The sequence below is a fragment of the Halichoerus grypus genome, chromosome 7 (genome assembly GCF_964656455.1).
Source record: "Halichoerus grypus chromosome 7, mHalGry1.hap1.1, whole genome shotgun sequence".
Lineage (NCBI taxonomy): Eukaryota > Metazoa > Chordata > Mammalia > Carnivora > Phocidae > Halichoerus > Halichoerus grypus.
Window position 1 is genome coordinate 73,437,337 of NC_135718.1, and position 18,051 is coordinate 73,455,387.

General features: G+C 42.2%; 1 protein-coding gene across 3 annotated transcripts in view; it reads left to right on the forward strand.

Moving 5' to 3' along the window:
* The first annotated feature begins 15,333 nt into the window (after positions 1–15,333).
* Positions 15,334–18,051, forward strand: part of MTR (5-methyltetrahydrofolate-homocysteine methyltransferase) — a 99,513-nt gene continuing 96,795 nt past the window's right edge. For all 3 annotated transcript variants that reach the window (XM_036074092.2, XM_036074093.2, XM_078077752.1), the window contains exon 1: positions 15,334–15,833. In XM_036074092.2, the coding sequence (XP_035929985.1) occupies positions 15,800–15,833 (34 nt within the window). In that variant the 5' untranslated portion in view covers positions 15,334–15,799. The remainder of the gene's footprint in view (positions 15,834–18,051) is intronic.

Sequence of the window (18,051 nt, forward strand, 5' to 3'; positions counted from 1 at the left end):
CTCAAGAATAATCGTTAGAATGAGTTAGCTTGTTAGAAAAGCACCGCCCAACAACCAAAGCATCAGAGGCCAGCACAGGAGTGTTTTCTGAGACAACCACAGTTTGCAAATTTCACCAGATGAAGCCTGTGGTCATTTTTTACATGACTTCTCTAAGCTGTGGTGTGTATTACATAAAACGGTATTTAAAAATATAGTTATCCAGGCATATAAAATATTTCAGTGGCAGTCTTGAACTTGCTTCATCTTAGAAAATATTTAGGGGTGCCTGGGTGGCTCAGCCGTTAAGCGTCTGCCTTTGACTCAGGACCCTGGGATTGAGCCCCGCATCGGGCTCCCTGCTCTGCGGGAAGCCTGCTTCTCCCTCTCCCAGTCCTCCTGCTTGTGTTCCCTCTCTTGCTGTCTCTCTCTCTCTCTGTCAAATAAATAAATAGAATCTTAAAAAAAAAAAAAATTTAGTATGTAATTTCATGTTAGCAATAAATAATAAACAAATAAAACCTATACTAGCTACCAGACCAATTAATTTTTAGCAGTCTATCCTTACTCTTTCACTAAATACTTGGAAAAAGTTTGATCAGTATGTCTAACAAAATTAATGGAATTACTTCTTAACTTTATACATGATTTGTATTTGTTTCCAAACACCAGAGTTCAGGATACAGATGTATCAAAGGAGTATCATTCCTTTTAGCTTTTGGAATAATTTAAAATTGTAGCTACATATTATGTTGCATAAGTAAATGAGAAAAATTTACATAATGAACAATTTCTATTAGCACCACAGCATTTTAATCTTGACTTAACTGCTTTTACAGGATTTGTTGCATCCTTTATCTCTCAGTGGTTTTTATTCTATTGCTCAAAATGTGTTAACAGTTTATTTGAATGGAAGAATAAAGTCTGATTTTTTTTTTTTTTTTTTAATGACAGGAAGTAAGACTGATGTAGTTAACCATTTAGCCTGAATTTGGTAATTGGGTTCCATGGAGACGTTTTCCATTTTTTCAATTATCTAAAGCTGCAGCTCCGATGTTTTGATGGAAATACAATTAAAGCACATGATAAAATAAAAGCATTTCATTTTCAAAGAGATACTGGCAAAGGTGTGTTGAAATGAACAATTGCCCCCAACCCTTCCTGAGTATAATGGACTAAACAAGGAGTCTGTAAGAGAAAGACAGCAAGTGTCACCAACAGTCGGTTTTTAAGTCCAAGGGATGGAACGCTACAGGCGAGAAGACATCTGGGTTCCTGTGTGACAGATTCGCCCCAGTGATGTGGGCTGCTCGCCTCAAGACTGCCATAGGGAAAGAAACACACTTGTACATTTGACCCTTAAACATACCCGTTTGAACTGCGTGGGTCCATTTATATGCAGGGTTTTTAAAAATATATATAAATATGGTACAGTACTATAAATGTGTTTTCCTTATGATTTTCTTAATAACATTTTCTTTTCTCTGGCTTACTTTATTATAAGAATACAGTACATAACGCATGTAACATACAAATACATCTTAATCGACTGTTATTGGTACGGCTTCCAGTAGACAGTAGGCTATTCATAGTGACGTTTGGGGGGAGTCAAAAGTTCTATGCAGGTTTTCAACTGCACTGGGTGGGGGGTTGGCGCCCTTAATCGCCATGTTGTTCAAGGGTCAACTGTATATGCTTTAAGCCACTGTATTTAGGATCTCTATTTTAGCGGCTTAGCTTTACCCCAAATAATACAATAGGAACCTTGACGGTTTCCTGACCTGGTTGCACAGCTATATTTATGGTATTTTATTTTATTTTATTCTTAAAGATTTTATTTATTAGAGGATGCATGATCATGAGTGGGGGGAGGGGCAAAGGGGGAACAAACAGACTCGCCACTGAGCTGGGAGCCCGACTTGGGGCTCAATCCCACGACCCTGAGATCATGACCTGAGTCAAAGGCAGACACTTAACCAACTGAGCCACCCAGGTGCCCCCTAGTTATGGTGTTTTAGATTCTACTAAATATTTTCACATTTTTTTGTCAACTCCTCTTTGTATATATTTAATAATGGAAGATAGTGACATTTTGTACCAAATTCAACACATCCATTCGTTCAATCCATCCATTTACTCGTTCATTTTACAACCACGGCATATAATTTTAAGCACAATTTTCAGACATTCTTTGTTTTCACATGCTTTTTTCCTCTCTTTTCTACACGGTTTTACCATCCAACGCCCCTCTAACTCTTTCCCATCAGAGTGAATGTAAGCAGTTTTGCTGACACAGGATACTTTTATTCCTGGGGCTAAGGTTCTTTGTCTTTCTCCTGTCCCCACCCATCCATTTATTCTGTTCCAAATAATAATCTCTCTTCTCTTTCGAGAACGTTGTTGTTTGTTTGTTTTATCAAAAGAGACTATGTGATATGGATCTTGAAGGATAAGCGTGCCAAATATCTTCCACTTGGATCTTCCGTTATGACGTCACTTTCTTATGGGAAGATGGCATCAGTGGGGAAAGGCTGCTGGTCAACCTTGCCTCACTCCTCGCCATTTTATTTTTTTGGTCCCTGATCACCCAGTGTGTTTGGGATGCTGGCTATATTGGCATGTCATACCACATACCTCGGCCTGCCATTCTGTTGTACTCTTGCTACCGCAGTGCTTCTGAACCAAAGACATCAGCCACAAGTGTTAAGGCTACTGCCCATTCCCTCCTTAAACTGCAGTGGGCCTCGGGCCTGGGGTCCACACGGTAGTCCCAGCCCCAGCTCTCTTTCCTCTCCAGCTGAGGGGTTTACTTTAGGATTCCTCCAGAAGCTCACATGCCGAAGGGAATCTACACATCTGAATCCCAGTGGGGAGCTCTAATGGCACCAAGTTGTTGCTATGGAATTAAACTTTCATTGCTGCTTCTTCCGATATCTGATGGCCCCCAAGTGGTTATCATAAAGCCAACCATTCATCACCCCACTTACTTTTGATACTCATGGAAGGCTGTGGGTAGAGTCTTGATAGGCAGCTGAGGATTTGTGAGGCCCAGCAAATCTGACGGCAGGCCTCAGGCATATACCCTGAACAGTGCTGGCCCTTTGGTCAACTCTTCCTTGTCTGCCACCATAACTAATAAAATAAGGACTGTTCTGTCACATACCTAAAATCCTCTTGTGAAACATGCTTTGGGAAATACCAATTTAAAGATATAAACAAGATTTCAGGAAATTATGGCCCAGAGATAATCTCATCCAAATCCCTTCATTTGGTAGAAACGAGTCTCAGAGAAGAAAGGTGACACCCATTTTCACAGCTGCTCCTCACAGCAGTCCCGTTGAATTGACTATTATCCTCATTCTGCAGAAAATTGAGCCCATCATGGTTAAGTGACTGTGATTGCCCAGCTAGCAGAGTTGGGACTTCCAGAACTATTCTTATCCATTACCCCAAAATGAATTTTGAAGGTAGGCAATTCTGAATCTGATTCTAATACCGCACATAGGGCCACATTCCATTTCCTGCTGGGGTGGACTGTAAGAGCCATTCTTCTTTTTCAAAAAATCCACACTTTTTCCCCACCAGGCCGGGTGTCCGAATCACCCAAATCCGTGTGATGCATGAGATGTTCCATACTGAACGGTTCAGGGAAAGATTAATAGATAAAATATTAAATGGAAATATGTGTGAAATTTGCAAAACCAGATGAATCCCCGGCCTACTGGAGTATTCATTTAAGCAATAAACATATAAGAAGCAGACTGTTTGCTTCAGATGTATGAAAGCCCTTAAGACTCAAGATTTAAACACTAAACTTAATTTAATATTTACATTTATGTCCTAACATATGTACACATTCAAGATTATTATGAGGTTAAAAACGAAACAGGTTACTTAGAGCCTGGAGATCAGGAACAACCAGGTCTCTCAGACAATGCAACCCAGTAGTCTTTCATTAAAAGTCCAGTGTCCAATAAGATCACTGAATTGGAAGTTCTTTATCCCCGGCAGACCGACCACAAGTTTTTAAAAACAGGGGCCATGCCTTATTTCTCTTAATCCCTACTGCTTATCACAATGCTTGCATAAAATAGGCATTCAATAAATCTTCATTAGAATGAATGATGTCTAAGCTTCTTCTAAGTATGTTTTCTTTGGCACAGGATACATGGCCACAGTCAGTGCTTGCACCTGCTTTATGCCAATGCCCACCACTATTCAAGACTTGACTGCTTCCCTCTGTTCCGGGGCTTGGGCCGCCAGGTATTTCCCAGAGACCATGGCTCCTGGCTGATGGCTGTCTCCAGGGCAGCTCATTGGTGGAACAGAAAGGATACATACTCCAGAGCTCACTGCTCACTGCCAATTTCCTCAAGGTTCGTTGTGGCCAGAAATGAGGAGGGCCGACTAGTGAATGAAGGAGGGGCCTGCTGAGAGGGGGTGTTAAGAGGATTGGTTAGACAGTGAGCAGTGTGCAGATGGAGCGACTGGGAGAGAGCCTGAGAAAGGCCAGCAGCACCCACCTCCACCCCCCATAGAGTGCTAGGCAGTTTTAAGACAGAAAATTCTTTCATGTATGCTAGTAACAATCATTCCAAGATCCGCTGACATTAAAATGAAGACATATTTTGAGAAGGTTGTTGTAAGAGTCCAAGTGTGAGATAAGGGCCTGGCCTAAGGCAGAGAGGCAGAAGAGCAGAGACACCTCCGCAGAGTCATCCAGTCCTAATTTGAAACCACTCAGTTTAGGGTCCCTGCCTAGTTTTATCTTTTTTGTCTAATGTGCACAAAGAAGGGGGGAAAAAAACCAAACCCATGATTGTCTGAATTGAGACTGAAGAAGAATATGGTAATATTTAACACCCTTACACGATAAAAACACTCATTAAAATAGAAACAGTAGGGTACTTCCTCAAGATGATAAAGACCATACGAAATAAAAAACTCACAGCTAACATCATATTCAATGGTGAAAGGCTGAAAGCTTTTCCTCTAAAATCAGAAACAAGGCAAGGATGTCTGCTTTCATCCCTGCTATTCAATGAAGTACTGGAAGTTCTAGCCAGAGCAACTAGGCAAGAAAAAGAAAGAAAACATATCTAAACTGGAAAGAAAGTAAGATGATCTCTGTTCACAGATGACACAATCTTCTATGTTGAAAACCCTAAAGAATTCACACACGCAAAAATAGAGCCAATAAATGAATTCAGTAAAGATTCAAAAATAAAATCAACACAGTTGATTTTCTATACATTTGTATAGAAATACAAATCAGTTGTATTTCTATACATTTGCAGTGAACAATCTAAAAAGGAACTTACGAAATGATTCTATTTGCCATAGCAGTAAACAGAATAAAATACTTAAGAATCGATTTACTCAAGGAGGCAAAAGGCTTGCACACTGAAAATTATAAGACACTGCTGTAAGAAATGGAAAGATATCACACACCCATGAATTGAAATATTGTTAAATGTCAATACTACCTAAAACTATGTACAGATTCAATGCAATCCGTATTAAAATCCCAATGGCATTTTTATAGAAATAGAAAAACTCACCCTAAAATTCATCTGAAATCTCAAGGAACCTCAAATAACCAAACTATCTTGAGAAAAAAGAACAAAGTTGAAGGACTCACACTTCCTGATTTCAAAATGTACTACAAAGCTAAACAGTGTGGTACTGGCATAAGGATAAACATTTAGGCCAATAGAATAAACTACAGAACCCAAGAATAGACCCTCGCATGTATGGTTAATTGATTTTTGACAAGGATGCCAAGACCATTCAATAGGGAAAGAAAAGTTTTCAACAAATTGTGGTGGGAAATTTTGGATTTCACATGCAAAAAATAAATTTGGACCCTTATGTTACACCATATGCAAAAATTAACTCAAAATGAATGAGAGGCCTAATCCGTATAGCTAAAACTACAAAAATTTTGGAATAAAACATAGGGAACATAGGGGAAAATGTTCATGCCATTGCATTTAGCAATGATTTCATGGATATGGCACCAAGAGCACAAGTCATAAAATGAAAACATATATGAATTGGACTTCAACAAAACTAAAAGCTTTTGTGCCTCAAGGGACACTATCAAGAGAGTGAAAACCCACACAAATGGTGCATCTGATAAGGGATTAATATCCAGAATATATAAATATAAATAATACAACAACAAAAAATAAACAGCCCAATTCAAAAATGGGCAAAGGATTTAAGTAGACATTTCTCCAAAGAAGATAGATGAATGGCCAATAAGCACAGGAAGGTTGTTCAGCATTACTAATCTTTAGAGAAATGCAAACCAAAACCACAATGAGATAACATGTTATTCCTATTAAGATGGCTGTTATCAAGATGAAAAATGACAAGTGTTGGCAAGGATGCAGAGAATTTAGAACCTTTCTACATTGCTGGTCGGAATGTAAAATGTGGCAGCCGCTATGGAAAACAGTTGGGAAGTTCCTCAAAAAGCTAAACGTAGAATTACCGTATGATCCAGCATTTCCAGTTCCCAACTATATACCCAAAAGGTTGAAAGCAGGGCCTGGAGCAAATACTTGTCTGCCGGTGTTCATTGTAGCATTAGTCATAACAGTTAAAAGGTGGAAACTATCCACATGTCCATGAACAAATGAATGGATAAACAATATGTGGTGTATTCGTACAATGGAATACTATTTAGCCTTAAAAAGGAACAAAGCTCTGATATATGCTACAATGTGGGTGAACCTTGAAAATATTATGCTAAGTGAAATAACTCAGATACATAAAGGACAAATATAATTCCATTTACATGAGGTACCTAGAGTAGTCAACTTCATAGAGACAGAAAGCAGATTATAGGTTACCAGGGACTGGGATGAGGAGGAATGGGGAGTTAGTGCTTAACTGTTACAAACTTTCTGTTTGGGATGGTGAAAAAGTTTTGGAAGTATATAATGGTGATGGTTGCACAATACTGTGACTGTAATCCATGCCACTAAATTGTACACTTAAAAAAAGGTTAAAATGGCAAATTTTATGTTATATATTATAACACAATTTTAAAAAATTATTAATGCAATATACCAAAAACCATTGAATTGTATGCCTTAAATAAGTGAATTGCATGGTATGTGAATTATATCTCGGTATAGCTGTTTAAAAAAAAAGAAAGAAGAGACAACACAGCAATCAGTTTTGAGGGGAAAAGGTTGTGATTCAAGAATTTCATAGGTAATCAGCCAGCCGTTCAAGCATATGAGCAGTAGAAAGACATGTTACATATGGCAGAGTTTAGAACATCTATGTGCCCTTCTTCAATTTCTTGTGACCAAGGAATACCCTTTTCCAAGGAAGCTGCCTTGGGCCTCTTTTATAATAGCCCTATCCCATTCACGAGGGTTCTACTCTTACAACCTAAGCACCATCCAAAGGCTGCCCAACTCCCAATACCATCACATCAGGCATCAGTTCTTTGTATTTTGAATGTACGTCTTTCTTTCCTCTAGTCAGGAGCTTTTCATTTGTATTTCCCTTATTCCATTTCTGCTTTGTCTTATTCATTTATAATCTGTCTTCATCTATACTGCAGGATCTTTGGGATAAAAATCCTATTTTGAAGATTTTATTTATTTATTTGAGAGAGCGAGCCAGCAGAGGGAGAGGGAGAAGCAGGCTTCCTGCGGAGCAGGGAGCCCGATGCGGGGCTCGATCCCACGACCCTGGGATCATGACCTGAGCTGAAGGCAGATGCTTAACTGACTGAGCCACGTAAGCGCCCCTAGAAATCCTATTTTGAACATCTCTGTATTCCCCCAAAGCCCCTGACATAGTACCTATCTACTTCCAGCACTTAATTAGTATTTGTTTTATTGAATTTTCTAAGGCTCTGCTGTCAACATTAATTATACATTTTGATAGTCTGAATAATGCCATAGGTTTCAATTTCTTTGAAATTAAATTAGCTCCTGGAAAAAAAAATTCCAGATTTAACACACTACAGAATTAACCCTGCAATGTAAACTGAAATGTTTGACACATAGAATGAATAAGTGATTGTTGATTAAATATTTACTTGAAGAAAAACATAGATTGTGTAACGTTGTCAGGCAATATTTCATTTTTGAGAGGCATCCAAATTAATGGCTTTAATAAGGACTTTATATCAAGGTCCTTGACACCAAAGGGTCATCCAAGTGGAAAGCTACCCCAAATATTATTAGAAGTACATGATACTTACACATGGGTATTCTCAATCACCTACCAGGTATACTATTGTTCTACTTTATTTTTTTATTTTTTATTTTTTAAGATTTTATTTATTTATTTGACAGAGAGAGAGAGCATAAGCAGGGGGAGCAGTGGGCAGAGGGAGAGGGAGAAGCAGGCTCCCCGCTGGGTGGGGAGCCTGATGTGGGACTCGATCCCAGAACTCTGGGACCGTGACCGGAGCTGAAGGCAGACGCTTAACGACTGAGCCACGCAGGTGCCCATATTGTCCTACTTTAAACGGAAAGAACTATCCCAGCATGGTTGTCTGTCTGCAGAGAAGGACTAGTTGGTCACCAGGCAATAGTTAGATGACTCTGAAGGTTAGTGTTAAACCATGACAGCCGGAGGTATGCTCTCTAGTATACATACCCACTGCACCAGAAACAAGGGTAAAGAGCCCACTAGCAAGGTGGACGTTCCCGAGTCCCTTCTCTGTGCCTCCATTCCTCACCCACACTCAGCCACACCCAGTCCCCCTCATTTTCTGAGGAACACGGTGTTTCTCTACCAGGATTATCACCTTTCATTAAATTATAGTCACCTTCATCCGGGGATTATTTTGCTTTATTTAGTATTAACCCTGTGAGATTTATCTTACCACTGGAAAACAAAAGAATCACATCTCCAATTTTAGAGAATGATTATAGCTTTCAAGTGATATCCTGGTAAAAACGAAAACAAGCACACAAAATTCTCTCTGTGCCTTTTCTAGAGTCTGCTGTGAAATCTGAGCTAGCAGTGTTCATTTGATAAGGTCTGAAAAATGGCGACTGCCATGTTTCTCCAGGAATTCATTCCTTTTTTTTTTTAAGATTTTATTTTTAAGGAATCTCTATACTCAATGTGGGGCTCAAATTTACAACCCCGAGATCGAGAGTCTCATGCTCTACCAACTGAACCAGCCAGGCGTGCCCCAGTAATGTATTCTTGCAAACATGTATTCAGTTACCACTGTATGCCCAGGTACTAGATGTTGCTGTAGATGTAGTTAGGACAGAACCAGAAAAAGTCTGTACTTAAATAAGACTTTCTTGGGGCCCCTGGGTTGCTCAGTTGGCTAAGCGTCTGCCTTCAGCTCAGGTCATGATCCCAGAGTCCCAGGAGTACGGCTCCCTGCATGATCCTGCTTCTCCCTCTCCTTCTGACTCTCTCCCCACTGGTGCTCTCTGTCTCTCAAATAGATAAAATCTAAAAAAAAAAAAAAAAAAAAAAAAAGACTTTCTTAAACTGAATAAAAGACTTAAGTATGCAAGGCAAAAGGGCAGACAGGGTAGCAGGCAAGGTACCTGACCTACCAGAACTCAGGAAGGTCTTGTACTAACACTCTGGGGATGATGTTTGTGATCTTCCTTTGAACATTAAATTTTTTATCTGGCCCTAAAAGCCACGTACGAGTATCTCCCATTGAAAATGTAGCATATTTAAAATTTCAGGGTTTCGGGAATGAGGATGGCATTTATTTAACTACTAAGAAAGCGGTAACATTTTATAAACCCATGTTATATTTATTGTAAATGAGGGCCAGGGCATCTGAGTGACAGCTGAAATTATAAGCAATTTGGGACATCCAGTTTTCTGGGGAAAAGGCTGCCCACAGGGAAGTCTTGGCTTAGTGACAAAGTGTACGAACGCTGAAACCAGTTTTTCCAGGTTTGAGGACCAGCTGCGTGCACTGGAAATGTGACCTTGGGCAACTTGTTTAAGTTCTCTCTCTTCTGTCCTTTTCTTTTGGGTTAATCAGTAAAGCAAGGCAAGTGGAGAAGGTACAAAGAAATCTGTAACTGGTGATCAATTACGGCTGCACTCAGACCAGCCAAATTCTTTCCCTTGGTTTTTTCATCCTGAAACAAGGGTAATAAGAGCACCTAGCTTATGGAGATCCTCTTCCATGGCACTAATCTTGCTTTATAATGAGACATGTGATTAGCATTCTTCCTAGGCTCTAGGCTGCAGGGCCTGGGTCTGTCTCATTATTTTAGCTCCAGTGCCTGACCAGTGTCAACAAATATTTGTTAAACAAAACAAATAATAACGCCAACAATTCATAGGATTTCCACAACTGGATCTTTTAAAAAAATTATATCTATATTTTAATATTTATTTATTTGAGAGAGTGAGAGAGCGAGAGAGAGAGAGAGCATGAACAGGGAGAGCGGCAGACGGAGGGAGAAGCAGACTCCCTGCTGAGCAGGGAGCCCGATGCTATGTGGGGCTCAATCCCAGGACCCTGGGATCATGACCTGAGCTGAAGGCAGACACCCAGCCAACTGAGCCACCCAGACACACGCAATCAGATCTTTATATGCCAGTACACATCTTAATTGGAACTTGCGTCCCTGCTTCCCACGTATGGCCAGAAAATAATGTTTTAAATCACCTGTATTTTAAAATTTGCCCTTTAAAGGAAAACAAGAACAAAATATTAACTTGGCTAAAATTGCCGAACTTTTTCAGCACTGAACCCTAACCAATTTCTTTTTGTAGTTATGAGAAAAGAGTTGGTTCTCAATGAACTCTTTTCAATTTAAAAATTATTTTCTGATTTCACTCCGGGTCTATACAATAAATTTCGACTTCAAAGATAAGACTTCAAAAAGTGTTTTTCAGGCACCTCCTTATATCTCATTTATAAAAGTGAAAGTTTAGCAGTTAGCTCAAAGTTTAGCTCTCAGTTCATCATCTTAAACTGATTAAATACCACCTTCCTGTCTATTAAACAAAAATGATTTGCTGTACTCCTAGGCAAAACCAAACCAAACCAAACCAAACCAAATCAACCATCCCCCCAAAGCCCAAAACTAAAAATCCAAGCCAAAGCAAATTTTAAAAAGCCAAAATCTGGGGTGACTGGTGGCTCAGTAGGTTGAGCATCTGCCTTTAGCTCAGGTCATGATCTCGGGGGTCCTGGAATGGAGCCTCATGTGGGGCTCCCTGCTCAGCAGGGAGTCTGCTTCTCCCTCTCCCTCTGCTCCTCCCCCTTTCCCCCCAATTGTAAAAGCAAAACCCTAACCCTCCACACTTTGCTCGGATTTTCTGAAAAAGTTTTAAATATCCTCTCAATTAAATCCACAAATGTTCTCCTCTTTGTCTTCTGAATGCTGATATTTTCAGTATTTGGAATTAAGTTTTTGTTCAACCTACAATTTACTGTGTTGGGCTCTGGCGTGGGGCTGCCTGGGTCCCCACTCTACTGCTCTCTAGTTGTATGAGCCCTTGGATATTTCCTTCTTGCTTAATTTCTGCCTCTCTAAAATAGGAACAAATATATGAATCCTATTTTATAAGAATGAGGATTAAAATAAGAGATGGCACGTAAGAACTTAAGAGTTCCATACACAAGAGCCAGTATTACCATGTAACCAGATCAAGCCCATTTTTTGTATTTCCTTTTTGTCAAATGTGATGTCTACATACGGTGCTGGCGTAATTAGCCAGGTCGAAGATGAGCTACCTTTTGATGACTAAGAATGCTTTTGGAGGGGCGCCTGGGTGGCTCAGTGGGTTAAGTGTCTGCTTTCGACTCAGGTCATGATCCCGGGGTCCTGGGATCGAGCCCCGCGTTGGGCTCCCTGCTCAGCGGGGAGTCTGCTTCTCCCTCTCCCTCTGCCCCTCCTCCCCACTAAAGCATGCTGTCTCTCTCAAATAAATAAATAAAATTTAAAAAAAAAGAATGCTTTTGGAGTTAGTGCAGCAGGTGGAACGAATTGAGCCAACTGACCTCCCCAGGTGCCAAAGTCCTACAGAGAGAGAGATGGTAATTCTCTTCATTCAGGAGAAAAGGGGGAGCAAGGCCTCTGTAGGGCTATTGGTGACAATAAAATAACTTCAAATTTCCTTTGTATTCTTTTTTACTACCTTATACTTGGCAACAATACTGTATATCACAGACTCCGTAAATTCAGCTCAATTACTACAATCCAGGTGAGTTATCAAAGTGGTTGTTGACCTATGTGACTCTGGGAGTGGGTCATAATCTTGAGATTATGAAAGGATTTGAGGGAAGAAGGACAAAGTCAAGAGTCTTCTGGGGAAAGCCATGGTCACCTTGACACCCTCCAGGGGTAGCAATCCCTTATTCCAGAACTGACTCTCAGTTGACATTCTTTTTTTTTTTTTTTTTTTTTAAAGATTTTATTTACTTATTTGACAGAGAGACAGCAAGAGAGGGAACACAAGCAGGGGGAGAGGGAGAGGGAGAAGCAGGCTTCCCGCAGAGCAGGGAGCCCGATGCGGGGCTCGATCCCAGGACCCTGGGATCATGACCTGAGCCGAAGGCAGACGCTTAATGACTGAGCCACCCAGGCGCCTCCTCAGTTGACATTCTTAAGACTCTGACTAGCAGGACACCAAAGCAACCCAATGGGCTTCACACACACAATCAAGCCCATAGAATTTTTTTTTTTTAAAGATTTTATTTATTTATTTGAGACAGAGAGAGAGAGAGTGAATGTGCACAAGCAGGGAGGAGGTCAGAGGGAGAGGGAGAAGCAGACTCTCCTCTGAGCAGGGAGCCTGATGTGGGGCTTGATCCCAGGACCCTGAGATCATGACCTGAGCCGAAGGCAGATGCTTAACCGACTGAGCCACCCAAAGCCCATAGAATAATGTATAAAGCTAGAATACAGTTTACTTACTGGCGTACAGTAAGAGTTGGAGATTGAGGTTCATCAATCAGAGCTTCTTTCTATGAAGACAAACCCACTGGGAGAGAACCCCAGAACAACCAAAAAACAACCGAGGGGTTTTTGGAGTTTTACCTCTACATACTGGATGTGTGATGGATGAGCCTAATGAGAGGGTGAAGATGAGGGTGGCGGGGTGGGCTAGCAGATTTTCATCAAAATAAGATAATAGATGCTTTACTACAGAAATAGAGAAATTGAGGCTTTGTCTCAGTGGTCCTACCTCATCTACAGATGTAATTGTATTAGTTTCCTAGGCCTAGTGTAATGAAGTACCACAAGATGGGTGGCCTAAAACATCAGATGTACTGGGTCACAGTTCTGGAAACTACAGGTCTAAAACCAAGGTGTCAGCAGGGCCATGCTGACCTCTGTTTTTGCTGTCACATGGCTGTTTTTTCCTTGTGAATCTCTTTCCTCTTCCAACAAGGACACCACTCATGTTGGACTAAGGGTCCATTCTCCTTGGACCTCATCTTAACTAGTTACATGTGCACCAACTCTATTTCCAAGTAAGTTCCATTCTGAAGTACTAGGGTTTAGGCCTTCAATTGCATCTGTTGGGGGACACATTTCAACCCATAACAGTATTCTTGGAACTTTTAAGTTGTGCGAGTTTCTGTACTAGGAATTCACGGCCCCTTTAGTCTTATTTGCTACTCTTTTAAGACTAAGAAAACCCTAGGTCTGGTCAGTTTTAGCTGACAAAACAAATATCTGATGACTTGTTAAACACAGAGTCTGATCCACAATTCCTGCAATTTCTGCTAAGATAGAGGATACTAAGTAACTAGGTACCCAAAAGACTTCCCCCCCCACCCCAAGGGACACCTCAACAAACAGTGAGATAGGTGATAATTTAAAACCTTACAACCTTAACAAGATCCTCAGCTCTTTAGGGCCATTCTATCCCTCCCACGCTCTTCTTTGTTCCATTCTCCCCCACTCCGCTTTTTCCATCTCCAAGTATGACCATTTTTGGCAAAGACGCTATACACATTATTATTATACTATTTTAGATATAAAAAATTGAGGTATAATTACATACAGTAAAATGAGAATGGCATGCAAATTTGTACTTTAAAATAAAAAGATCAGTAAACTTCGCAATTTGGTCTCAATTTTATTTTTCTAGATTCATTTGCTTTCCTCCCCTCTACCATGCTCATCCTTACAGAGCTGTCCTTCATTTTCAAATTCTTTCAAGTGCTGTGTTCTACTCCGGAAGTTTCTTCCCCCCAGAGAGCTCTTACTTCAAGTCCCAGTTACTTCCTTGAAGCTTTCCCCCAAAACCCTTAGAGTAATGCAGCTCCTTTTTTTTTTTTTTAAGATGTAATTTATTTATTTGACAGAGAGAGAGACAGTGAGAGAGGGAACACAACCAAGGGGAGTGGGAGAGGGAGAAGCAGGCTCCCCACCGAACAAGGAGCCCATTGCGGGGCTCCATCCCAGGATCCTGGGATCATGACCAGAGCTGAAGGCAGACGCTTAACAACTAAGCCACCCAGGCGTCCCTAATGCAGCTCTTTTGGCACACTGTATGTGGTTCTCATTTTTTTTCCTGTTCAATTGTTAGTTTTAACTAGTTTGTGAGTTCTTTCTCCAAGACAGAAGCCCCCGGGGGTGAGATGTAGCTTGTCTTTCTTTGCATTCCAAGTGCGTAGCCCAATGCATGATACATAGTTATACTGTCAATAAGTGACAATTAACACGCACATATGTACTTAAGAGTTTTTTTTTTTTTTTTAAGATTTTTTTTATTTATTTATTTGACAGAGAGAGACACAGCGAGAGAGGGAACACAAGCAGGGGGAGTGGGAGAGAGAGAAGCAGGCCTCCCGCAGAGGAGGGAGCCCGATGTGGGGCTCGATCCCAGGACCCTGGGATCATGACCCGAGCCGAAGGCAGACGCCCAACGACTGAGCCACCCAGGCGTCCCTGTACTTAAGAGTTTTCATAGAGCGTTCGCGCGATCTCATTTTCTCCCTGCTACAATCTTATAAAATAGCAGTTACTGCCACCCTATCATTTCCTGCTTGTAGAGTGGTGAGACTCAGGTTAATTATCTTGCCCCACACCAGTCTGTAGCAAAACGTGACTAGAACTTGGTCTTGACTCCAAATTCCCCGCTCTGGACACCGCAACAGGTTGAAACCAGCGCCCACTTTGCACCACGACTTAAACTTGGAGAGGCCACGAAGGCCGCACTGCCGGATATCGGGCTTGGAGATGCGCCCAGCCTCCGCAGCCTTACAGTTTTGGGCTCCGGCAACACTGACTGCGTGGGACCTTGGACTACATCTCCCAGAGAGCCCTGGGGCAAACCCTCAGGTGATTGGTTAAAATGGATCCGCCAATACCCGCGACGTGCTCGTGCAGACCAATCATAGGCCGGAAGGGGCAGGACCTCCCACGCAGAGGCTAGATTGAGCGGAGAAACTAACGTTGTAAGGTGTCCCAAAGCCCTAGGGGCTGAGATCCTCGGTCCCGCGCCCCGGGCGCCACGTCGTCCTCCTCTTCGGGTCCAGTCTGCGCCTTTCCCGCGACCCGACTTCGGGTCGCGCGTGTATGGCCGCCAGCCCCGCGCCGAGGACAGGCCGGGTGACCGGGAAGAAAGCACGTGTTCGAGCGTTGTAGCGGCCGAAGGCGCGCCTGTCATCCCCACGCCGCGCCCAGGTCCCGCGGGAGGTCCCCCGCGCGGCGTGCGGTGCGCGGAAGGCCCCGGGCACCGCGGGCTCCGGGGCCCTCGGTGCCCCCAGCGACCTGGGCCTCTGAGGCCGGTGCTGCCTGGCGTCGCTCTTGGCCCTGTCCTCCTGTGCAGAGTGCGACTTCCCGGCTTCGCCCCTGGCCTGTGGAGGAGGAGACTCGGCGGCATGTCACCCGCGCTGCCAGAGCTGACGCCTTCCGGTAACGCTGCCACCCGCTCTCCGCGGTTGGGTTGTTTATTGACTCCTGTTGTGGGCTCCTAATCCCTGGGGTAATTTTCCTCGCCACCTGGAGACGCGCGCCAGGTTTCCTCGCGGGCGGGAGGGCGGCACCTTTGAACTGGCGGAGGAGCCGGGAGGTTCCACGTTGTTCTGCTGGATTCCTTCCCCACCTGCACCCCTTCCTCCCCAGACAGACAGACCATCAGCAGCCACGAGGCACTGCTCTCTCCCCGCGCGCCCGAAACACCTCTTCATGTCAAAGTAACTTTGCAGTTCGGTGCAACGTATTCCAGCGGGGCGCAATGAAAGTTTTGCCCGAGTTAACGTTCTCAATTCAATACATATTTATTGAGCACCTACTGTGCTCATACAAAAAAAGTTCACGTGTTGAGGGACGGATAAGGAAACCCAGAGAACTATTTAAAACTTACAGGAAACGTTTCTTTTCCACATCTGGGTTAGAGCAGTCGTTCTGCAAACTCCAGTGGCATAGAATCACTGTGTAAAATGAGCGGTGAGTCGTGATGCGGAGTAGCAATCTCAAGTGATTCTGATATGGATGGCTCTGAGATTAACGAGAAAAAACGAGTTTGGCTCAAGAACTGACAATAATTTCAGCTTTATAATGGGATCTGAGCCTCTAAGGTCATCCCTGGTTAAAATCTATGGTCAAACATACCCATAAAAACATGTGAGGTATGAGGTAGGAAAAGTAGAAAGAAGAGAACCAGTCCTAAGTAGACAGAGTATAGCTGGCTGTGGGGGAATGAGGGTGTTCAGCTTGGCAGGGGGTGAATATTGAATTCATAACTCAGGAGGAAATTTATCAGAGGTGAGCCAGTGACCCTGTTGATTCTAGAGTTCTGATGTGGGACTGGTAAAATTGTTCTTGAAACCAATGGAAAGGTGACTGTGAAACATTTTATCACTGTTGCTATAAAAGAAGAGGTAGAGAGGCAGATCATATAGTTCTTTGAATAATATCTCTGCCTCATGACTTCTTGCCTTTCCATTTAATTAAAAAAGGAAATACGTGATTTCCCTTTCATCTAAATTTATCAGCAGCAGAATGCCTTGGCTAAATGGGGGAAATGCAGAGCTATATATTTTTGTTTTCACTGTGAGAGATGTTGGGGAGAATCTGCTCTGTTAAGAACCTGATTAGTCAGGAGTAAACTGTACAGAATGTTCGGTATGCGATGAACCGAATATAGATAAATATGAGGGTGTTTAGGTTATCATTGTTCTTCATGGAAGATCTCAGTGACCGCTCACCTTACCAAGGGAAAGGAGAATTGCTAAGGTGGCTTACCCTTATGAGAAGGTTCTGGAGGGGCAGCAGTGATTAGAAGCCAGTGAATGATAACCCCCTACTGGAAAAGCGTGGGGAATACATGAGGATAAGAACAGTGAACACTTAAACCAACAAATCCGGCAGGAAGACCTCTTAGTTTCTCTACAAGGGAAATCTTATCCCCTAAAGGATGAATAAGCATGTGGATGATGTAGAAGCAGGGGATTTTTAAGGGCCTCAGTTGGAGGGGAGTTTTGTATCCAGTGCATGCAATTCCCATTTTATTATGTATCCCATTTAATCTCATTTTCTGTTCACAGTTCTCTTGCTCCCACAGATGGCCTGTTTCCCATATTGCTATGTATTCATATGTTTCCTTGTACTCTAGTCTGTGTATGTATTTTTAATTTATGTAAATAGTATCTTGGTAAGTTGACGATTTCTGACCCTTTCGCTCAGTATTCCATCGTTATCGTATAGCAGTGCAGTGTTCCCCACCAGTATTCACCACATTTTACTTGGCCATTTCCCAACATTGTCTCCAACGTGCCACTCCTACAAACATCCTCTTCGGTGTTACTGACGGATCAATCTGAGATTTTGTTTGGGAAATACACCTGGGATTGAGATTGCTGGGTTTTCTGCATACTTAATTTTTACCAAGTTCTGCTAGGCTGCTCTCCAGAATGGCTCTGTCCAGCAAGCATCCTGGAGGGTTCAGGTTTTCTTTGGCATTATCCAATTTTCTAATTATTGTCCATCTACTGGGTGCAAATGCGTATCATCTTGTTTTAATTCACATCTTCGCTAATGAGTTTGAGCATCTCTTCATATAGTTGCTGGGTATTATTTTCTTCTTCCTTGACTTGACTATTCGTATCTTTGTAGGAGTTCCTTGTACATT